Source organism: Penicillium verhagenii (assembly GCF_028828195.1).
Source record: "Penicillium verhagenii strain IBT 33310 chromosome Unknown utg000005l_segment0_segment0, whole genome shotgun sequence".
Classification (NCBI taxonomy): Eukaryota; Fungi; Ascomycota; class Eurotiomycetes; order Eurotiales; family Aspergillaceae; genus Penicillium; species Penicillium verhagenii.
This window is the reverse complement of record NW_026643169.1, coordinates 3,015,675-3,037,671: the sequence shown is the minus strand read 5'-3', so window position 1 is coordinate 3,037,671 and position 21,997 is coordinate 3,015,675. Positions and strand designations below refer to the sequence as shown.

The window sequence follows — 21,997 nt, the reverse complement described above, 5'->3', positions numbered from 1 at the left end:
CCAATCGGTCGCATTCGGAGCCCGCAGAAAAGCAAATAATAAAGAAGACCATTGAGAACAAAGAGCTTCAGAGTTGAGATACACTCCATATCTGCGTCCTCAAAACATCAAAAAACCCTGGCCATTCATCCGGATGCATGATTCAGGGGAACCCAGTTTTTGCCGATGCATTGACCCCACAACGACCATGGAAAACCAGGACCACGAGGGTAAGGAATTCCCCTTTGAAGTAAGATCACCGTGCAATTGTAAGACCGGAAGAAGGAGGTGAATGTGGATTAGGTCCCTGCAAGCCGAGCAAGAAAAAAAAAAGGGCCTGCATATGCAGTGTGTTCACAGCTCCCGAACTCGTGGGATTCCAAATTGCAGTTGTGTCTTGTGTGATGAATCACATCAGGCTTCCAACAATATTCACTATTTGACATCTGTCATTGTGGCTTGGGGAAATTGGTCAAATTGCTTCGTCTAACTTTGGTGGAGCCAATCGCGGCAGACAAAAGAGCGAAGAATCGATAGTCGCTCCACCAGATCGGCACTAAACTAAGCGTTTTAGTTCCTGCACGACTCCACCGGGGAATTTGGGCTTTCAAGCGAATCATTCGAATCATTCGAATCGCGTTCAGATCCACCGTTCAGCCTCGATTGTAACATTAGCATTATCCTTTATAAAGCCCGGCGCCACCATACCCTCGAGCCCGTTCCCCGGAAAATGGGTCTTGCTTTTTACTCCTTGTCATTCTTTTGATAATGTCCCTCCAGGACAGATTCCCCGCCTATGGAGGCCAAGGGCCAAGCGATTTGCGTCTGGGTATTGCCCTGGGTGTCATTGCCACTATCTTTATGGTTATGCGTCTTTATGTGCGCTTGAGAATTAACAAATTCGGCACAACTGCCTTGTCATTGTCACTCCTTGCTTGGGTATGTAGTATACTATCTAATCAACAGCTACATACTACATAGAGATGCATCCACTTACACCTCTCGCAGTTCTTCACCACCCTCACTCAGGTTTTCGGAATTCTATCAGTCCTTCATGGTCTCGGAAACCATATCACTGTCATTACTGAAGTTGGCCAATTGCACAACTTCCTACTATTTACATGGATCACTGTCTTTTTCTTCAACCTCGCCATTCCCACCGGCAAAGTCGCCGTGGCTGCTTTCTTGCTGGAAATGAATGGGCCCAGCAGTAAGCCCCTCCTTCTCCCCCTCCCCCCACTTTGTGCGCGAAGATTGAAACTTCCAATTGCTCACCTCACAAACCCACCATAGACCCCAAAATTCGTCGCAGTCTTATCGCCGTCGCCGTTTTGAACATCGTCCTCAACATCCCACAAATCCTACTGGTATGGTTCCAGTGCGATCCCGTGCCCTCGCTATGGGATCCCCTGAGGCAGGCAAACTGTGACCACAGAAAAAGTGTATACTATACCTACTTCGTCGGCGCAGTCGCCGCTATATCCGACTTCTACCTCGCCATTGTCCCCATGCACATGCTCATTCCATTGCGTATCGACCGAAAGCTCAAGTGGGGTCTGAGTTTCCTCATGGGATGCGGTATCTTCGCCGGTGCTGCTGCCATCGTGCGAACCTGGGCTGCAAAGTTCATTCTTACCACCGATTCTTCCTGTAAGCATCTCATCTCATCCCATCTCATCTCTTATCTAAAACACAAACTAACACATCACCAGACGGCGTCGGAACCCTCTTCCGCTGGGGAGAAGTCGAGGAATGGATCGTCCTCATCACAATGTCTATCCCACCAGTCTGGCCCCTCTTCCGCCCCTTCACCCACAGATTCATCAAATCGACCGCATCTCGAAGCGGTCCCCAATACGCGTACAAGAACAACCAGGCATACGGCTCTGTCCCACTATACGGATCAACGGCTGTCGCCAGTCCGTTGTCGCCGAATTTCCCGCAGAACTACCCGCCGCCGTTGATCACGACTACCATCTCCATCTCTTCGATGAAGGAGGGGGCTACTACCGTCGCTTCTTCACGTGGCTCGGATGAGAGGGTTCCGCATAATATCATCTCGGATGGAAAGGGAGAGCCGTGGGTCGAGATGAAGAATGTGGATTTGAAGCACTAGCTTTGATATCATTCATCTTTCTGGATACTGGGGGCGTTCCTTATTATTTTTCTCTTCTTCTTTCTTGCTTCCTTCCATGGGAGGAAGATTTATTTACGAGCCTGCCTGCCACGGTGGGTGGTCTTGGATTGTCACGACTCATGCTTTATACCATTACCTTTACATACCTTTCTTTCGATGTATATATTTTACTTTACTTGACGCTCCATGCCTTTTTGGTGCGCTCTATGGACGGAATTCACTCTTTCATTCCTTCTTCTCTTCAAATTGAGAGCATTTCATCTCCAAATACTCATATAGGGCTTGCCCAGCTGGATCGATCGAAATGTATCTAAGTTTCCAAGGTTGCCTGTGGGTAAAACTAGGTCTTTGAATCCAGACTCGGAGATATAGAGGAACCAGTCTTCGATTTCCCAACATTGAAGTCATGCCGGGCCACATATACCTACACCTCTCGAGGTCCTGTCCATGGATGCAACTTTGGATGGATGTCTATGTAGTGCTTTTTTACCCAACCAGTTTCCAAGGTGGACTTGAATGTTCCACATTTAGGGCATGGACATTATGGATATCAATTGATTCTAGAATGTGAGGCATCCACTGCCTACTAGGTGGGATTTGAAATGTTTCATTGGAGCAACTGATGATCAAACAAGGTAAATTTCGCCTGAAAAAATACAATAATCCAATTTCCAAGGTTTGAAAGGAAAAAAGAGCCCATTCTTCGAAAGAAATACATAGAATTATAATTCAAGCAGAGTTATCATTCACGTTTGTAAACGTCTATATCCAGACCCTTTCACATTTACACCGGACCCAGTTCTCCACCAAAATTCTAAGGGACATCTACCGAGCCCAGAATCTATTCCAGTCCAGTACGACTCATTGAAATTCCCATAAAAACTCCAAATGAGTTACTTTTGATACATTCAATGGAATGTGAGCGCTTAGAAGCAGAAGACCTGGTCCTCAAGCTTGCTAACGGGGCGAGCCTTGGTGTAGCCCAGGGACTCAGTGGCCTTCTTCATGGCGCTGACCATGGGGGGAGGACCACAGAGAAGGATCTTGACATCGCTGGCGGGGGCAGGGAGACGCTCCTTGATCATATCGGCGGTCACGAAGCCAACACCACCAGCCCAGGCAGCGGGAGGGGTGTTCAGGACATAGTAGACGTTGAAGTCAGGGTCAGCCTGGTGCAGCTTGTCGAGCTTCTCCTTGAGCAGAATGTCCTCGGCGTTGACGTTGGCGAAGATCAGGTCAATCTTGGTGGTGTCGTTACCGCCGTTCTGGGGACGGTTGCGAATGATAGCCTCGATGATCTGGAGCATGGGGGTGATACCGGTACCACCAGAGATCATACCGATGTGGCGACACATGTTGGGGGTGTAGACCATGGCGCCCTTGGGACCGCGCACCTTCATGGTCTGGCCGATCTTGAGCTCGGTCAGGTACTTGGAGATGTTACCCTGGGGATAAGCCTTGACGAGCAGATCGAAGTAACCGGCCTCATTATCGGACGAGATGGGGGTGTAGGAGCGGACAACCTCCTTGGGCTGACCAGCAATAGTAGCGGCGAGAGAGATGTGCTGGCCGATGGGGAGACCGAGGATGTCGGTGGGGCGGGGGAGGGCAAAACGGTAGATGGCGACATTGTGGGAGATATTGTTGATCTCCTTGAGCTCGAAGTCTTGGAACTCGTTGGGGATCAGGACCTTGCGCGGCTCTGTTAGGGGAAAATGAAGTTAGCGATTCTGTATGGTAATTGGTCGTGCGATCAGGGATTGGGGGAGAGATCGTACTGCTGCTACCACCCAGGAAGAAGGCGGCACTGGACAGAACACCGGCAATGGCGACAGCGTAGGCGACAAACTCAGGCTTCACCGCGTAGACACCTGCGACCAGCAGGGCCGAGGGTAGGAGGACCAGGAAGGCACTGCGGAAAGTTAGGAACTGCGGCATTGAAGACCAAAAAAGGGGATTGCATGAAACTTTCAAAGGGAATTCACGAAATCCATGAGACCCAAGCAATAATAACATACCTCATCTTGACAGGGTAGAGAAGTGGTTGAAGAAGCACAAATTCCAAGGAGGAAAAAGAGTTTATGTTGGTTCCGCCCAACGGAATTTCCCTCCCGTTTTGTCGTTGTTTTCCCCGCGATTTTACTTTTAGGAATAAGTATACGGTAGGAGGGAAAGGACTCGACTTGCAAAGACCTCGGACTTGCTTGTTTTCGCCGTTTCCCCATGCAAATCCAGAATATGCCTGCATCATTCAACCTCACCCCGCTGGATCTACAGCTTCTAGCCATGACCGACGAGGAATTCGTCCCTCATGACTGGAACAATCTACAAGACATTATCGGTAAGCCTCGCGTCCCCCTCATTCTCCAAGTCCCTTTTTTCCTCAGCCCCTCATCGAATCACAGCACGGAACGATCTCGCGGCTTTAAAGCGGAAGCCTTCCGATCTACGCCGATACATAAGGTGGTCGGATGAGACGAAGATCGAGTATGGCTCGATGATGAACTACATTTGTTTACGACGCTTGAAATGGCCACTTCCGTCTAATTTGTCGGGGACTGTGCCTGCACCGGATACACAGGATCCAGCTGCGGTGAATGGCGCGGGCTCTTCGGCTTCCGGTGGAGTCCTGACCTTCAAAAACCCGCGGCCATTTGCCGATCCATCTGATTACCGAATTCTGCGCAATGACTGGCCTTACGGCATGGCCCCCGGCATTTCTCACCTGGTTGTGTGGTTGCGCACACCAATTCCTGTGGAGTCGGATGAAGGGCATTTGACATGTGAATCTCGGAAGCTGATCGATAATTTTGTGAAGCGTAAATTTGTTCAAAGGTTGGCCGAGGACAAGGCTGGGCGCTTTGTTACTCCCGAGACTCACGTGTTGTGGTTCAAAAACTGGGTTGGGTTGCAGAGTGTCAGGGCATTGGAACATGTTCACATTTTGGTAAGGGATGTGCCTGAAGATATCCTGGCGGAATGGTCAGGAGAGCCGAGATTGAAAGACCACTACAGTTACTAGACATTAGATTCTATATACACGTCAGCATGTGACGCCGGACTTCGAGTTTGGGAAGGATTTATTAGAGCAAAAAAAAATATTCATCTCATTCCGGTATCACATACGCCAGTTCACACAAACATGAAAATATACAAAAAAAAGATAAAGCCATTGACAGTCTTCATCAAGTCTTCTGCTCCTCAACAAACTTCAGAGCCTCTTCTCTCGAAACCACGTCAATAGTACTAGCCTTTTGTCGGAAGCTAACACCATAACATTTTTCTGCCGCGTGGAGCATCTCCGGTCGGAATGTCGTACAGATAAATTGCCCATTGGTGGAATCCGAGATCGACTTCAACATCTGGGCCACAGCTGTCCGGTACTGAGCATCCAGGTTGGCGTCGATCTCATCAAATAGGTAAAATGGGGCCGGGTCACAGGCTTGGATAGCAAATACCAAGGCCAGAGCACACAAACCTAAATAGCACTGTTAGTTGATGTGAATCAAAGAAAGGGACAAAAAAAATCCCAAAAGAAAAGATTAGACTTACTCTTCTGTCCACCACTTAGCTGCTGAATACGCTGCTGATCATCGTGTTTACTATTGAAGCTCACACTGATGCCCACGCCAACGTAGTTCTCCACACTCTCTCTCGCCGCTTCATCGTCTGAATCAGCATCCTCCCCAACTCGCGCGGCGCGGTCAGTCTTGCGTTGGATAATAAGACGACCACGTCCGGCAGGAACCAGCTTCTCAAAAACATTGGCAAACTCGCGTGACACCTGCTTGAAGGTTCGCTCGATCGCTTCGTCCTTGCGCTGATCCAGAACAGAAATCAAATCATCGATCGATTTCTGGGACGCATCCAACTCCTCTCGGCGCGTAGTAAGCGTTTCGCGCTGCTTAGTAAAGTTGTTGTACTGCTCAAACGCTTTCTTGTTGACGTGCGAGTACTTCTTTAAAGCCTCATTTGTCTTGTGAAGTTTCTTGACCACGGCGTTGGAGTCGGTTTTTTGGTACTTGGTAAAAGCTTCGTCGGGAAGGACACCTAGGTCCCGGATGTTGGCAGCAGATTCAGCAGCTTGCTTGGTAAGAGCAGACTTCTTTTGCATGCTCTTTTCCATGCGACGCTGGTACTTTTCGATAGACCGGGCAAGGTCTTCCATCTCGCGTCGTGTCTCGACGTTACGTTGCTGCAGTTCGCTGACCCGAGTAGTCGACTCCTCAATGGAGGTATCGACTTGCTGGAGACGTTCGTTGAGCTTTTCCAATGCTTTGTTGAGGCGCTTTTGCTCGCGCTGAGTCTCTTTAAGATTGCCCTGCACCTCATCCTCAGCCATGTCGATATCTCGATTCAAAAGCTGGTCGAGACGAGGATTAAGATTCTCTCGGAGCTCAACCTCCAGAACGGACTTCCGGGCCTCGAGCTCACTCCGCTTGCTGGAGAGCTCTTGGTATTGCCGACGCAGGTCCTGGGTGGTTCCACTCAGGTTCTCCAAGTGGGCTTCTTCTTCATCGGTGAGTGACTTTTGGAAGGGGGAAGACAGCTCAGCCTGGAAGGCAGCGACTTGATCATGTAAAGCTGCAAGGTTGACTTCGACATTGCGAAGTGCACGTCTCTTAGCATCCAGCGTGTCATTCTTGTTTTGCAAGAGATCACGTTTGCTGCGAAGCTCTTGCCTCAAGGGTCCACTGCTATTTTGCACTTGGTGTCGTTGTTGCTCAAGCTTTTGCAACTCACCAACAGCCTTGGTGATAAGCTGGTCAAGCTTCTCTAACTCCTTGCGGATTTCCGTCCCACGAGTTCGCTTGGTCTCGTATTCATCTCGCCACTTGCCAACATTCTTCACTGCTTCAAGTCGTGATTGACGGGAGTCATGGAAACCACCAGTCAGTGCACCACGCTTGTCTGATCGGTCACCATCGGGGGTGATGGCATTGACGCCATGGCTTCGAGCATATTGCGACGCAACCTGCAGGTTAGGGCAAATGATAGTTTTGCCGAATACATGCTGGAAAGCCCGTTCATATGCAGGGTCGTATTGGATCTTTTCAATCATAGGAATGGCATCACCGGCTCGGGGTAGGTTGAGGGGCTTCGTGCGTAGTCGGTTTAAAGGCATGAAGGTTACACGACCAGCCTTCTCTTTCTGCAAAGCCTCCAAGACCTTGGTCGCAGTTTCGTCAGTGTCAACCACGTAGTGAAACAGACTTTGACCAGCTGTGACCTCCACGGCCGTTCGATATCGATCGTTTACTTCCATAAGTTCAGCCAAAGTACCGTACACGCCGTCAAGGTTTTGCTGGCGCTGAATCCTCCGCACGGCAGCAATACCACGGCTAGTATTCTGATCCATCATATGAGAAAGACTTCGCTCAGCTCGGTCCATCTCTTGAGATGCACTGGACAAAACAGAATCCAGCTTTGCTTCTTCCCTCCAGAGCTCTTTTCGCTGGTCCATCAACTTATCCCTCTCATCCTTGGCAGTTTGAACTTGTTCGTCCACAGAATGAATTGTATCCCCGCGTCCATCAATTTGCTGGCGTAGACGCTCGGTTTCCGGCTCCAGCGAAGAAATTTCCTTTTCCAGGTCTTTGATATCCTCTTTTGTCTGTGTCACTACACCTTCAACGGTAGTCACCGATCGGTTGTTCTCCCGTACCTCCATTTGAAGCCACTTGTCTCGCTCCGACTTGTTCTTGAACCGAGAGTTTCGGCCCTGCTTGGCGTACAGTCTTTGACGTAATGTTTCTGCCTCGGTGAGTTGAGCCTTGACGCCATCTTCCTGGTCCTTGGCGGCGTTGAAATCGGGTAAAAGCGTTTGGAGTTCCGCCTCGCGTTCCTGAATGGCCGTTCGCACCGCATTAAGATCATTGTCATGGCGTGACTTGAGAGCTTGTGCAGCAGCTTGGTTATCGGCCAGGGATTTGGCCTGTAATTCGACTTGAGCCAAGGCTTTGAAAGCTTGACGGCGTTCATCTTCCAGCTGAGACTTGTCAACCTTCAAGAACTCCATTTGCTGGCGGCACTCAGCAATCTCGGCGTCAATCTGCGCCATAGCCTTTTCACCATCAACGAATTGATCACGGTTGTTGTCGGCATCTTCAGCCCCATTCTGTCGCTGCTCCTCCAAGCTTTCAAGCACAGATGCAATCTCTTGTTGTTCACGAGAGTAAATTGTGTACTCAAGGCAACGGCGTTCTTTGTCTTTCTCTTGATAATTTCTAAGCTCATCCTTTTCCTCCTCAAGTTCGGCCAAACGTTCGTTGATGTAGTCCAAGAGCTCGTCAATCTTGGCTCGCTTGCTGTTGGTCTCGTTCATGATCTTGAGGGATTCGGCGCGACGAGCTTCATATACTTGAGTTCCTGCCACCTCTTTAAGTAGCACCAGACGCTCGGAATCTTTCATATTCGTCAATGCGGTCACTCGTCCTTGGGGAACGATGTAGTATGGATTGGACCGAGAGAAACCGGCGGATTCGAGGAGGTTCATAACATCATTCTTGGTGGCGTTCTTTCGATCCAGTGTGTATTCGTCTTTCTTGATACCGATGGTTCGACGGAGCACGAGCTCTGGCTTGCCCGTAGGGAATCGATCGTCTGAGTTATCGAATATAATTTCCACGTATGCTGACATCACGGCCGAGCCAGAACCTTCCTGCGCGGCATTAGTAACAGACGTGGGCAGCGGGTTAGGAAACACATACGTGAAGCAGAGCTTGTCGCTCTTCGCGGCCGAGGTGGGTGTAAGCATCGCTGAGGACGAAGCGAATGGCCGCAAAGAAATTACTTTTGCCGGAACCGTTGCGGCCAACGATGACGTTGTGCTTGGGAGAGAAAGGTTCGATGACCGTTTGATCCTTGTAGCTGGAATTGAAGTCAAATTAGTAGATGGCGCCTCACGGTGTTGGAATGGATTTTTTGTCGGTGACATACCTCTTAAAGCCTTGGATGATAATCTGTTTGACATACATATTGAGAGGCGCGACGCGATGATCACTAGAAATAGCGCATTACGCGCCTGGGCGCGAGGGGAAAATGGGGGATTTTGATTGAAAATCGGAATGATAGCCAGAAATAACTTCCAGTCAAAAAATTGGCTATGCGCGTGAGGATGATAATTCGTGATCGACTAGGAGACTCTAGGAGAGACTACGCGAGGAGCGAAATCGCGCGTCTTTGGGCGCGGGGGTTCTGCCGGGCGGTAAGGCGGGCATCCACAGAAAAAAAAGTAGTGGGCTACTTACACTTTTTCTTCCAAGGTTCCCTTTTTCGTTCCCTGTCAATTACCCTTCGAAAATGAGTTCTGTAGAGAACCCCGACCAGACATCTGGCCCAGCCGATGGTCTGGCCCCATCTCACACATATGTGCCTAACCAGGGCTATGTGAACCCCGAGACTACTGACTCCGCCGTGGCGGGGCAGGAGCCCACTGAGGAGGAGGAGGAGTACGAAGATGACGAAGACTACGACGATATCTTTGATGAAGAGATGGACCAAGGCGACTTCCCATCTTCGAACTCAAATGACCTGACCAAGGCCTACAACCGCCAGCGCAAAATGAACACCGTCGCTGCCGACCCTGCCGTCCCCAAATGGACTTACCCGAAGACGAATACCCAGAAGCCCACCGTTAACACATATGCATCGGTCGATGACCAAGTCAAATCCCTGACACGCCATGCTGCCAAGATCAAGCTCGACGAACAACAGTCTGGTCTATCCTCTAAAGGCGACAAAGGAGGAGATCGGGCGGATCGTGCGACATCAGAGCAAGTGTTGGACCCGCGCACTCGCATGCTTCTTTTGCAAATGATCAACCGGGGATTAGTGTCGGAAATTCACGGTTGTTTGTCTACTGGAAAGGAGGCTAATGTGTATGGTGCCATTTCGCTCTCTGACGAGGCCGACGGCCCCCCTGTGCATCGCGCTATCAAGGTGTACAAGACCAGCATCTTGGTTTTCAAGGATCGTGATAAGTATGTCACTGGTGAGTTCCGTTTCCGCCAAGGATACAGCAAGAGCAACAACCGCGCAATGGTGAAGCTGTGGGCTGAAAAGGAAATGCGAAACTTGCGGAGAATCTACTCCGCGGGTATTCCCTGCCCTGAGCCTCTCTACCTACGTCTACATGTCTTGGCTATGGGTTTCATTGGTAACTCGAAGGGAGTTGCTGCACCAAGACTCAAGGATGTTGAGTTTGACATTCCTGAGCCTGATGTCCGTTGGAGAGAGCTGTACATTGAATTGTTGGGTCACATGCGAGTTATGTACCAAGTCTGCAGACTTGTTCACGCAGATTTGAGCGAGTATAATATTCTATACCACAAGAACCGGTTGTACATCATTGATGTCAGCCAAAGTGTTGAGCATGACCACCCTCGCAGTTTGGAATTCCTCCGAATGGATATTAAGAACGTCAGCGACTTCTTCCGTCGCAAGGGTGTTCACGTCTTGTCCGAGCGAACTCTCTTCGAGTTCATCCTAGCGCCTGAAGGCCCCAGAGATCCCGCTCATGGCAATGAAGAGATGATTGAGGCCATCGAGAAGCTGTTCACTGCTCGCGATGAGGCCGGTGCTACTGCGGACTCAGAGGAAGTTGACACCGCTGTCTTCCGTCAGCAATACATTCCCCAAACTCTGGAGCAGGTCTACGATGTTGAACGTGATGCCGAAAAGGTTCACGCTGGTACTGGTACCGATCTTGTTTACAAAGACCTTCTGGCAACCAACAAGCCCAAGCCAACCAACAACAGAGACGAGTCAGAATCCGATGCTAGCGGTGGAGTGTCAGTGTCAGACTCCGAATCTGACGATGAAGAAGAGGAGAAAGATCCATTTGCTCCCAAGCCGCCGCGTGGTAAGCGCTTCGAGGACAAGGATGCCAAACGTGAGCACAAGGCAAAGGTCAAGGAGGAGAAGCGTGACCAGCGTACCAAGAAGATGCCTAAGCATTTGAAGAAGAAACTTGTCTCTACTTCTGCCCGTAAGAAGAAATAAGCTAGACGCTTTGTTGATGCTTTACGTTCTGTTTGCATGGGTATGGGTTCACGCAGTTTTTCCTTTGCTTGCTCTTTGTTGACGAATGTTTATTGCCATGATTTGATGATATGAATGCATATTAGGATGGAGCATCTGGATATATGATACCTGTTTATAGAGTCCATAGGATACAGGTCAAAAAAATTACATCTTTTTCGAATATACAGTGTTTAGTGTTTGATCCTTCAATATGTATATCTCAAGACTACCAGTTGACGCACTACGACATGCATGTGTGCGGTGGCACCCATGTATCCATCATGTGGATCTATGTACATGTATGTATATGTAGTGCAATTGATGTTCTAGGTATATCCATACATACATAGTAGGCTGTTATGTACATGTAGTACATATATTTTAACAGTGCATGCACATAGTAGGTAATCGTACATAAGATTTGAAATGAAGATTGATTATTGTGGTATTCAAAATTAAGGTATTCTAGACTCGTATTGATCGCTCTCATTGACGCTAATCCAAATAACTCCAAAGATGAAACTCCGTACATCACAGTTCATCACAAAAAATCCTCCACTCCGACCATATCGACAAATTATTTCCAACGTCTCGAAGCATGCTATTGATCACATTTTGACATTTAAACCTTTGGCCAAACGTCCACTCCATCTAACAATACCATGCCCATTCCTGAGGCAAGATGCGTCTCCATGTGGCAATGTAGCAAGAAAGCGCCCGGATTAACAACATGGTAACGGATCGCAATCCAAGCCTCGCCAGCTGGTGAGGTTGTAAATGTGTCCCGATATATAGGTGTATCAAAGAAACTATCTGGGGAATCACGGGCAGCATCTTCGATAGAGTTCCAGGTAAACTTTCCGTGGTTCGCTCCGATCAAGAAGGCCTTGTTCGAGTGCTTGTGGATCGGGTGAGGCGGTTGAAGCAAAGTGGGCTCTGGAATGGCAAGCTGGAACACAATATCCACCCATGTGTTATTTCTTGTCTCAATCTTCAGAGAGGAATCCAGGTCTGGTGATTGCGGGTTGATAAGTACTGGCTCCATTGAAGCAAGCTTGGCAGGGAGGAATGTAGTCCCGTCCAATGTCCACTCCCAGGATGAGTTGATCCGCCCAAGAGTCAGGAGGTGGAAATCATCTGCATTGCTAGCAGGTTGGATCGCCGGGTATGGAGGAAGGTTGTTGTCATTAAGCACTATCACAGAAGATGTAGTGTTGATGCCGCCATAGTCGATGTATGGGACCGACTCCCGCTTGCTGCTCTCGCCTCCTTTGTAGGTAACTGTTGCAAATCCGGAGATGACCTGGTTTCCATTGCCAGCAACGCGTATTTGATAGTTCGCGGTCTCTTGGTCCAAGCGGACCATGGCAGAGTACCGTTGTCCGTTGTAGATTGGCACGCTATGTGCCAGTTGTGGCTCAATGTATCGGCCATCCACCTCGTATACGTACATTGGGTGCTCATCAATCGATACCACAAAGGCCTTGAGGGCTGCGGCACTGATAAAGTTGAAGCTAGCCCATTTTGTCTCGGATTCAACTTCAAAGAAGGAAGGAGGGCCTTCGCTAGGCTGACATCCAGAGTTTAGGCCACCGGGAAGTAATTCTGGGTGGTGCTCCCAAGTGCCCTGTAGAACGTCCAAATTCGGGTCACATCTATGTAGTCTATGTTAGAAATTTTGCCACTGAGTTGACATCAATCGGAAGGAAATAAATTACCCTTTGTCGGTGAGTGTGCCATTGACCACTGCTCTAACTTGTGCCGGTTGGAGGTTGGTCAATTCTTCTGGGTCTTTGCAGATAACTGAGCCCTGACCGTTGACCAGAACGCTGTCGGAACAACTGTTATAGAGTTAATACATGAATGATTAAGTTGTGTGTAAATGTAACATTTTTCACGTACAATATGTCGTAGCCAGACTCCATTTCGGCCTGCATGTAGGCGTCCGAAGTCAGATGGTCCCAGTCCGAAAGGATGACGATCTGTGGGTTATCTCTCGCGTTTTCCATGGCCTTAATATCGGTCGGGTCGTCAGAAATCATCGAGAAGGGCGAATCGCGATCAGAAGAAGGTCTATATGTAATCTCTTCTTAGCAGAGCCCCTGTAACACATGTACATTTGGCACGACGACCTCGGGAGAATCGAACTTACCGAATATATATCGCCCCATACAAACCATCCATGATTCTCGATTTGTCGTGTGAATGGTACCAGTATGTTCCATATTGAGTAGCATTCCAGCTATATGTATATGTTTGACCAGGAAGTACAGCCCATTGCGAGAGACCAGATACGCCATCGGCCCATGGTGTGTTCATTTGCCTACGGAGAGACACATCAGCGGTTAGCGAAAGTGCACATGTGAGCTTGCGTATCATGAGGAGAGGTCGAATCTTACTCAATGCCATGGAAATGAACAGATGTGTTGAATGGGAGGTGGTTGTTTACTTCGATCTTCGCAAATTAATTACCACAGCATGCATATTAGATGGAGTAGTGAACTCACAGTAACTTCGTCTCCCTCATCCATGATCAGAGACGGCCCGGGAAATTGATCATTAACGAAAATCATTTCCCGTTCAGCTCCATTGGGGGAGCCCCTTTCCCAGGTAAGATCTAAAGTGTAATGGACTTGAGCGGCCTGAGCAGAAGCGATGAGGTTCATCGCAGCCAGGACCGGAGCAAGCCATGTTGTGTATGCCATTGTTGAGACCACAGAATCCCACTTGGAAAAAAATATAGATCACAAGTGCGTAGCTTGTAATAGTAACTCAACGGACAACAGGGGGTTGAGATCCCCCGCGTTTTATTATATAAATAATAACAGTTTGCCGAATGCGTTCGAGTTTACTGCATCCGTTAGATTCCCGCAATTTAGCCAGACCAGCCACCAACCTCTCCTTGTTCACATTCCAGTCAACTTTAGAGGGTCCGCACCTTACTCACATTCCAACGACGATTGGTCGGAAGTCTGGCCGCTCATATATGACAAACATGCCGTGGTCCAACCGGACATTCATGTTTGCCGGATTCGTGTAGTGGCGGGTTTTTGCTATCCTGGGGAATTGCGTATGAGGGTGAGAGACACTGAAGGTTGTCCATTCCAATTGATTGGATTTAGGAGTGAGCTGAGCTCCCCGAGGGCCTGACGATTGGGAAGGGTTCGATAAAATCAAATTCATTGTCCAAGAAGTTTGGAGTAAAGTAAATGTTGAAGGAAATGATTTGAAAGTGACAGCTTGTGGAGAGTGAAAATGCCGATGTGCCCATGCACTCCAGGGCTGTCCATTAACTAGTACTACTACATCCTACTAGTACTTGAGTAGTCAAAATAATTATGAAGTTCCCAGATTGTTTCATGCATGCGAACTCAATACATCGAACTCTTCCTAGGTTCTTCCTAGGTGGTAAGTACTAAGTGCTAAAAAAAATATGTGACAAAATATGCGGCCATCAGAGCTCTCTTTGGAAATCACGTCTGTCCATTTTCTCTCCCCACTGCCCTTGTGGACCACCAAGCGTACTTACATCTCAGGGAGTACCTGGGAGTATGCATCACCTACCGGCCCTATATAGGAGAGGGGGAGGATCTTAACGGAAGATCAGACCAATTGGGCTTTCATCATAAAGGCATACCGTACCAAACGCTAGACGCCAAGGGGTCATATAATAGAAGCAAGGGGTGGCGCTGAAGCCGCACTCGGAGATAATGCTAGCTATCTAGCAAACAAGGGGATATTAGAACCAATCATGATAATATTGCCGAGGGACTGGGACTGCCCAATTGGACATAGGGCGGTCCAATCGGGCGACCTGGCAAATGGTGGGATGTTTCTTTGCCCTTAAACAAATTCCCTGGTTCGAGCCTTCAGACGAGCATATGCGTGCTCAATTACCTCCTTTGGAAGGTCCGGCGCGCTTTCGTCTTCCTCGCTACCGGCAACCTCGATTTTTGCGCCAGGGGGTGTCCCAGTTTCTGTTGATGGTCCTTGTTCCTGTGTTTCAGGCGAAGCCCCTTCAAGTTGACCGCCCGACAGACGTAAAAATTCAACATGCATCGGCGCTCGCCCGACCCCTGGCCAGATATCCGAGGGTAGAAAATCACCCTGGTCCACGCGAAATGTCTGCCGGGCGGCTACATCCTCTTCGTACAAATGATCTAGCTTGTGCCTTGTGTCACGCAAAACCTTTTCCACTCGGTGACGAATATGACTTCGACGAGCCACTTCCAGAATTAGGTTGTCGTATGCATTCAGGAAGCCATCATACAAGGAGTGTAAGGCTGAAAGCTCCGTCAAGCCAGAATTGAAGCGATCGTTCTCTTCATTCCATACTTGAGTGAAATTGTGTGCCTGGGAGATGTAACGTGGCAAGCGAGTGGATGTGAGATTAGAAAGGTGACGATGGACCTTGAGGGTAGCATCCGAGATGCTGAGAAGTGAATCGCGCTGTACGCCAATTTGTTCAAAAATGGCCTCCATCTCGGTGATGCGGTCATGTATTTCCATGACGACATTATCAGCCTCTGGCGCATCATTCAGCAATACCTGTACCATTTCTTCATACTCCTGATCCGTCATTGGATCCAATGGAGCATTGATATTGGCGTTGATTTCTTCTCCGATATTTGGTAAACCTTCACCACTTGTTCCGACTTCCGCAGGCATATCACCAGTGATGGAGAGTGCTGCGGCGCCGCCTCCCTCGGTTTGCTTGACAGCGGTGACGCAAAGATCGAAATGACTTACAAGGGAGGAGAGAAGATCTGCCATTTCCTGTGCGTGCATTTCCAAAGACCGGAGCATGCTCGGCATAGAGGATAGTGCGAACAGATCCGGCTCCGATGCGGAAGAGGAAGACGAGGCTGATGCACGCGAAGAAGCCATCTTAGTTGTAGATCGATAATGACGAAGCGCTTTTCGGATTGCATGGAGCTCATCATCGAATTCACGGTTTGAGGTATCCAAATCAGCTCGCGCAGTGTTAGCGCGGTCAATGGAGCTCTTGAGAGTAGAGTGCAATTCTTCAACGCCTCGCTCGTCCACGAAATCATGGAGACATTTGGTTTGTTCATCTTCGGGACGAAACGATGCATGGACAATCGTCTCTCGAAGGAGATCCAGTGTACTCCGAAGCCGAGCATCTGCAGCATCCAGGCTTGTAAGAGCCCCCGAAAACTCCTCCCGGCCTCGGTGTGAGATTTCCTCTACCTCCAATCGGACATTGTATAGTAATCGCAATTGATTGTCCAGGCCCCGCCGGAGAAAGCCAGTCCGAGAGGACACAACCACACTGTCTTCTAGGGCAGACCGAGCCGCAGTCACAATCTCATTGGCACGCCAGACGTGGCTGATTGAAGAGAGAGACCGCTTGGCCGCTAGAAGATGAGAAATCAGTGTGTCAAGGTGAGGCATGGCTTTGGGCTCAACGGATTCTTGCTCCCGAGCCCCTATCGATGCAGAAGATGACTGGGATGATGCCATATTCGTGATTGATGGCTGCGTTTGCCGCTTCGATTTATAATGTAGATAAGGTATGCAGGCAGCAGGCCTGCCCTGCACTACGTTGTAAGAGCCACAGTGCTAAAATCATGAAGCTATGACCTTTGAAGCCTTTAGTGGATGTGTGACAGAATAACCGTTGAGAATTATGAGGAAGACGACAGAGAAAAGGAGTAAACAGGACACCACTTTGCAAACAACACAGCAAATCCTCAAGGGATGTAAAGGGTAAGGTAGATCGACCCAGCTGCCCACCGCTCTTCACCCTGGTGGGGCCTGTCAAAAATAAAACCGCTTACCTCATGTCATGGGATGGTCCAGACCGACAAGGTCGGTAAGATGGGCGATCCTAGTTGCTTTGCAGCTCACCAGTTCATGTTTCTTAATGTGACTCGTGAATCTTGGATAAACCCGGAAGATGACGCGATCAGGGGCAAATCAATCTTCCCCGGGTAGTTCGGGCGAGAAAAGGAGAGAATGGCGGTCTAGGGGCGATCACATCAACACGAGTCGAAAATAACATGCGTGACTGATGTGATTGCGAGCGGAGATGGCGCCATCACGTGGGGCGATTGTCTGCACAGTTATGTAACCTAACCTAATAGGGACTAGTCTATATCGAATTTCCATTATGCAATTTCCCACCGCCTACCATTGTCGCCTCCCGTTCTTGCGTGATCATCGACATTTCTCCCTCATCAGACTGATACATGTACTTACGGCTCGAGCCGAGGATCCTGCTTGTGCCATTTGTCCAAAGAGCCTGGAAACTTGTGCTAAGCATATATTCGAGACCTTCCCCCTGCTCGAGCTCAAGATCCCTCTGCACCTCCCTGCAGACCAATACCCTACGGGCCTACGGCAGTATCTTCCAGGGTACTCGCAAGTCGCTCTCCCCAGGCGCTGGACCACCATCGTCATTCGAAGATATCGAGGGAGCTGAGCAATTGATTTGCAACCATATTTCCCCATTTTTCGCCTCCTGCCGATCGTGCTTATCTACCAACGACAATTCCAACCCCCTGCAAGTTAAAGCCGCATGAACCAATCGCTCGCGTGCGCCTTATCTTGATCTCTTGTTGGAGTCACGACAGGACACTTCACAAGACCACATCTTTCCCGCCATCAATCAAGACCCTTAGCCGTAGGGGATTGTTTTCAAAATGTCAAACCCGCAAGACTGCGCGGCTTCTGCTTCGAAAGCGGGGGACCTTGCGTCAATGGCCGATACCAACCGCACCCCACTTCGCGACAACGAGTCTCTAGCAGAGCTCGCCAGGCTGAACGTCGCTCCGTTTCTCAACAAACATAATCCTCGGCAGTACGCTCCAGTGAGATCAGAAGATGGCACGCCGATACCACGACCAGCCAACGCTGGCTACTGCTATCGTCATCAGCCAGATTCCAAATGCAGGCGTCAGGCTGATGAGCAGTCGATGCGTCAACTGCAACAGGTATGTCCCAGAAACTACCCTTCATATCACTTTGGTGCTGACTAAACCTTTATAGGAACTGAATACACTCCCCCAAGACGACCAGCAAGGCATCGCCCATGTCTGGTCTATGTTTTCTGCTGCTCCAGCAAAGCAACGCAAACTCATGTTACAGGGAATTCTCGCCCAGTGTTGCTTCCCACAACTATCCTTCATCTCAGCCAGTGTTCGCGAACTTATCCGAATCGATTTCCTCTCTGCCCTTCCGCCAGAGCTTTCTTTCAAGATCCTTCGATATCTCGACACAGCTTCTCTTTGCCGAGCCGCGCAAGTCTCCCATCGATGGAGAATGCTGGCGGATGATGATGTTGTGTGGCATCGAATGTGTGAACAGCATATCCGTCGCAAATGTAATAAGTGTGGGTGGGGACTGCCTCTTTTGGATCGAAAGCGTCTGCGAGATTCGAAGCGTGAAATCGAACTTCGAGCGTCCAACTGGGGAAATCAGTCATCCACAGAACTCGTCCAGGGTGCTCCCAATGGAACATGCTCTGTGGTCGAACTTCCCACCACTGGCAGCAAGCGTAAGGTTGATACGGAGGATCACGACAACAGCTGTGCCATGATCAAACGCCACTGTATCTCCCCTGCATACCGTCCGGAGCCCGATGATGAATATTACAAGACCCGGTACCGCCCCTGGAAGGATGTCTATCGTGATCGATTTGTTGTTGGAATGAATTGGAAACATAGACGCTGTTCGATGAAGGTCTTTCGAGGTCATACAGACAGTGTTATGTGCCTTCAGTTTGAAGACAACATCTTGATGACTGGCTCTTATGATGCCACTGTCAAGATTTGGGACATGGAAACCGGCGAAGAGTTGCGCACTCTTCGTGGCCACAGCGCAGGGGTCCGCTGCCTTCAATTTGATGATACCAAATTGATCACTGGTAGTTTGGACCGCAGTGTGAGGGTTTGGAACTGGCGTACTGGAGAGTGTATTTCCAGATACAATGGCCACTCTGAAGCCGTTGTCGCCCTCCACTTTGATTCCACTCTTTTGGCATCCGCCTCAGTGGATCATACCGTCAAGATCTGGAATTTTAAGGACAAATCCACTTTCGTTCTGCCTCACCCCGAAGATGTGAATGGAGTGAAGATCGACACTGCTTCTCGCACCGTTCTGACTGCTTGTAACGATGGCGCGGCTCGCTTGTGGGATCTTGACACCAAGACCTGCATTCGAGTCTTCCACAATCACATTGGTGCAGTCTCACAGGTCATTCCCTTACCACGGGAGATAGAACTCGAAGCCCATCTCCCTGACTGCGAGAACGATCATGTCAGCACATCTTCTCAAAACGGCGATGCGCCAGTAAATCTTCTTTCTCCCATCCTGGAGTCCAGATCTCTGGCCTCACAACCTTCTTCATTCGGAGCCTCATTTGACCAGGACAAGGAACGCCTTGAACCGCCGCGGTACATTATCACCAGTGGTGTTGATGCGACTATCCGGCTGTGGGAAACCAACAGTGGTAGATGTCTGCGAACATTCTTCGGGCATCTGGAAGGTATTTGGGCACTTTCTGCGGACACTCTACGCATCGCCTCTGGTGGATTGGATCGTATGATCAAAATCTGGGACCCTCGAATCCCCACCTGCCAAGACACTTTCGAAGGTCACTCGGCGTCGGTCAACTGCATTGGACTCAGTGACAGTCGCTTCATCACCGGTAGCGACGATTACCAAGTCCGCATGTACGATTTCCGTGCCTAATCATTTTTACCTCGTCTGGTTTCCACCAGAATCATCTTTCTGCCCTTCGTCATCCAGGCGCAGTCAATTTCCTTTTCTACTTCACATTACGGCGCCCTTTTATGGATTTGATGGATACCCAGGTGCCCTTAACACAGCACAGCACATTTTTATTGTACAAACTTCTACTTTAGGCCTGATAGGATGGATGGTTGCATTTCTGGAGTTCAAGGATTGTGTTTATTCCAAGGTTTCAATCATACTAGTATATTTTTACATATCAATTTGATCAAGATTCATTTTGACTTAATATCAATCTCCCATTGAGCACATGCATGTATGCGACCATCAATTGATATTTTTCCTATGAAGTATTAGCTACCTGAATGCGAAATTGAACGTCAGTATTTAATGTTGCTTTTTACATATGTATTCAAAAACGAAGTAGTCAAGTGCTGGATCATGAAACTGCGTACTGGGCAAAATCAGGATACGCACTTTGGATCTTGTGCAGCATTCATCAAATGTGGAGAGTGGAGCCGAGATCCTACTAACATTGCCGGGACTTTATCCAAGTGCTTAATTCAATGTCCCACCCGTAGACCCGTCGACAACCTGCACATGTGTATAGTTTATGAATGCTCAAATATTTGTGCAACTTAGTTTATTTTCTTTGGAGTCTATGTGTGTCACAGCATATTTATATGTAGGCTTAATATTTCCTGTGATACCAATAGACCTGAGCAGCAATCCATGTAAGAAGCAAACATAAGTACCAATTTTGCACTTAAAAGAATCTAGCCAGTCCTGGAGAATCCTGAAATTTGAAAATATCAAACTTGCACATACTACTAGTAGTTAAGACTTTGAAAGTGACATTAGTAAGCTTCTATCTCCTATAAATATAAACCTAGGTATCTAGAATGCGGCATAATCATTGCACATTCACAAGAAGGTACACATCTCTTACGTATACTGCAACGTTTAATATTAGGGTTTACATATAGTCATAACCCTAGCTTGATGCATTCATGGGATGTACTGGATACTTTCCAGCGAATCGAGATAGTCGTCTGCATGTATAGAGAATATCATTTGAGTAATACTGACTAGTACTCTATGTGCCTACTAGTATTTAGTAAGAATCTTTATTGTTCATTGTCAACCCATTACTTCTAGGTACATACTAGGAGTAGTAGACGTCATATGCTAAATTATAATCAAGGGGAACAATCATCAAGGTTACTCTAAATTTTAGAGTCAAGCAATGTTAATTACAATTGAAAAGTTTTATCTTGTCCAGATGTCAGTATCATCAGGTCTGCCACAGGGTTTGATGAGTCAATGTATTTCTATCAATGCCTAGAAGCTACTACTGCGAATCAAAATGTGAGAATCGGGTTTTTTGTGAGTACACCGTTTGGTAAAATCCCAAGTAAGTTCCCATCCTTCTCATACCAGCGACTCTCGTCTTCTCTCACTTCCCCCCGCTCCTCTTCCTCTCCAACCATCTTCCTTTCCAACCGCCCTGTCCAACCGCCTTCAAGGAATTCTTCCATCCACTGTCATCCCCGTCCCTCGACGTTTTATCATCAATACCTCGCATCTCGTTCTAAACCCCTCTGGGTCTTCGCCATGGCGGCGGCGTATAGCGTCGAGCGGCTCTTAAAAGCCAAAAAGCTATTTCCCCCCAAGTCGAAAGAGGTACCCTCGGCCAAGCTCATCCGACAGGCCCAAGGGCCAGTCTACAACTTCCGTCCCCGAAGCGGGCTCAAAAGACGAGGAAAGAATCCCGTGTGGGTTGCCGAGAACAAGAAGGACGCGAATTATATACCCCCGGCCGGTGACTCTGATTCTGACTAGAGTTGAACCAGCCTGGAAGTGCTTTCCCACGAAGTTAGTATGATGTGGCTCACAAGATCTGTATGTCTTGTACTGACACAAGTATAGTCAGCTGAATCCCTCCACCATATCTTACCTTGAGGGTCGGGACTCGGGAGTTCGGATATCGTTAGGGGTAATGGGGAAGGAACGGTGGGAAACTTGAATTCTGGGGCAGAAGACCCCCATAACGGCATGTACTACTACTATATAGTAGTTACTATCCATATCTTTGACATGATATCTACGATTTCCTGCTTTCAGGCGAGCATGTTTGAGGAC

The 21,997-nt window shown here is 48.6% G+C and overlaps 10 protein-coding genes across 10 annotated transcripts; 6 read left to right on the top strand and 4 right to left on the bottom strand.

Moving 5' to 3' along the window:
* Nucleotides 1–747: 747 nt before the first annotated feature.
* N7466_004659 (uncharacterized protein) lies at nt 748–2,095 on the top strand (the record flags this gene model as incomplete). Its single annotated transcript, XM_057164056.1, has 4 exons — nt 748–918; nt 988–1,189; nt 1,273–1,629; nt 1,692–2,095. The coding sequence occupies 4 exons, from the start codon at nt 748–750 to the stop codon at nt 2,093–2,095; spliced, it is 1,134 nt and encodes a 377-aa protein (XP_057022737.1).
* A 947-nt stretch (nt 2,096–3,042) lies between these two features.
* N7466_004658 (cytochrome b5 reductase family protein) lies at nt 3,043–4,139 on the bottom strand (the record flags this gene model as incomplete). Its single annotated transcript, XM_057164055.1, has 3 exons — nt 3,043–3,818; nt 3,895–4,028; nt 4,135–4,139. 3 exons carry the CDS (start codon nt 4,137–4,139, stop codon nt 3,043–3,045), a joined length of 915 nt encoding a protein of 304 aa, XP_057022736.1.
* A 215-nt stretch (nt 4,140–4,354) lies between these two features.
* Nucleotides 4,355–5,138, top strand: N7466_004657 (GIG1 family protein; the record flags this gene model as incomplete). Its single annotated transcript, XM_057164054.1, has 2 exons — nt 4,355–4,457; nt 4,504–5,138. 2 exons carry the CDS (start codon nt 4,355–4,357, stop codon nt 5,136–5,138), a joined length of 738 nt encoding a protein of 245 aa, XP_057022735.1.
* A 163-nt stretch (nt 5,139–5,301) lies between these two features.
* N7466_004656 (chromosome segregation protein SMC) lies at nt 5,302–9,093 on the bottom strand (the record flags this gene model as incomplete). Its single annotated transcript, XM_057164053.1, has 4 exons — nt 5,302–5,594; nt 5,669–8,777; nt 8,827–8,986; nt 9,056–9,093. The coding sequence occupies 4 exons, from the start codon at nt 9,091–9,093 to the stop codon at nt 5,302–5,304; spliced, it is 3,600 nt and encodes a 1,199-aa protein (XP_057022734.1).
* A 325-nt stretch (nt 9,094–9,418) lies between these two features.
* N7466_004655 (serine/threonine-protein kinase RIO1) lies at nt 9,419–11,119 on the top strand (the record flags this gene model as incomplete). Its single annotated transcript, XM_057164052.1, has 1 exon — nt 9,419–11,119. One exon carries the CDS (start codon nt 9,419–9,421, stop codon nt 11,117–11,119), a length of 1,701 nt encoding a protein of 566 aa, XP_057022733.1.
* A 643-nt stretch (nt 11,120–11,762) lies between these two features.
* On the bottom strand, nt 11,763–13,845 carry abr2 (laccase abr2; the record flags this gene model as incomplete). The annotated part of the gene is made up of 6 exons (XM_057164051.1): nt 11,763–12,795; nt 12,859–12,981; nt 13,043–13,213; nt 13,293–13,463; nt 13,540–13,595; nt 13,648–13,845. 6 exons carry the CDS (start codon nt 13,843–13,845, stop codon nt 11,763–11,765), a joined length of 1,752 nt encoding a protein of 583 aa, XP_057022732.1.
* A 1,138-nt stretch (nt 13,846–14,983) lies between these two features.
* N7466_004653 (autophagy-related protein 17) lies at nt 14,984–16,624 on the bottom strand (the record flags this gene model as incomplete). Its single annotated transcript, XM_057164050.1, has 1 exon — nt 14,984–16,624. One exon carries the CDS (start codon nt 16,622–16,624, stop codon nt 14,984–14,986), a length of 1,641 nt encoding a protein of 546 aa, XP_057022731.1.
* Nucleotides 16,625–17,273: 649 nt separating this feature from the next.
* Nucleotides 17,274–17,585, top strand: N7466_004652 (uncharacterized protein; the record flags this gene model as incomplete). Its single annotated transcript, XM_057164049.1, has 1 exon — nt 17,274–17,585. One exon carries the CDS (start codon nt 17,274–17,276, stop codon nt 17,583–17,585), a length of 312 nt encoding a protein of 103 aa, XP_057022730.1.
* Nucleotides 17,586–17,805: 220 nt separating this feature from the next.
* Nucleotides 17,806–19,855, top strand: N7466_004651 (F-box/WD repeat-containing protein; the record flags this gene model as incomplete). Its single annotated transcript, XM_057164048.1, has 2 exons — nt 17,806–18,096; nt 18,152–19,855. 2 exons carry the CDS (start codon nt 17,806–17,808, stop codon nt 19,853–19,855), a joined length of 1,995 nt encoding a protein of 664 aa, XP_057022729.1.
* A 1,614-nt stretch (nt 19,856–21,469) lies between these two features.
* N7466_004650 (uncharacterized protein) lies at nt 21,470–21,697 on the top strand (the record flags this gene model as incomplete). The annotated part of the gene is made up of 1 exon (XM_057164047.1): nt 21,470–21,697. One exon carries the CDS (start codon nt 21,470–21,472, stop codon nt 21,695–21,697), a length of 228 nt encoding a protein of 75 aa, XP_057022728.1.
* Between the last annotated feature and the right edge of the window lie 300 nt (nt 21,698–21,997).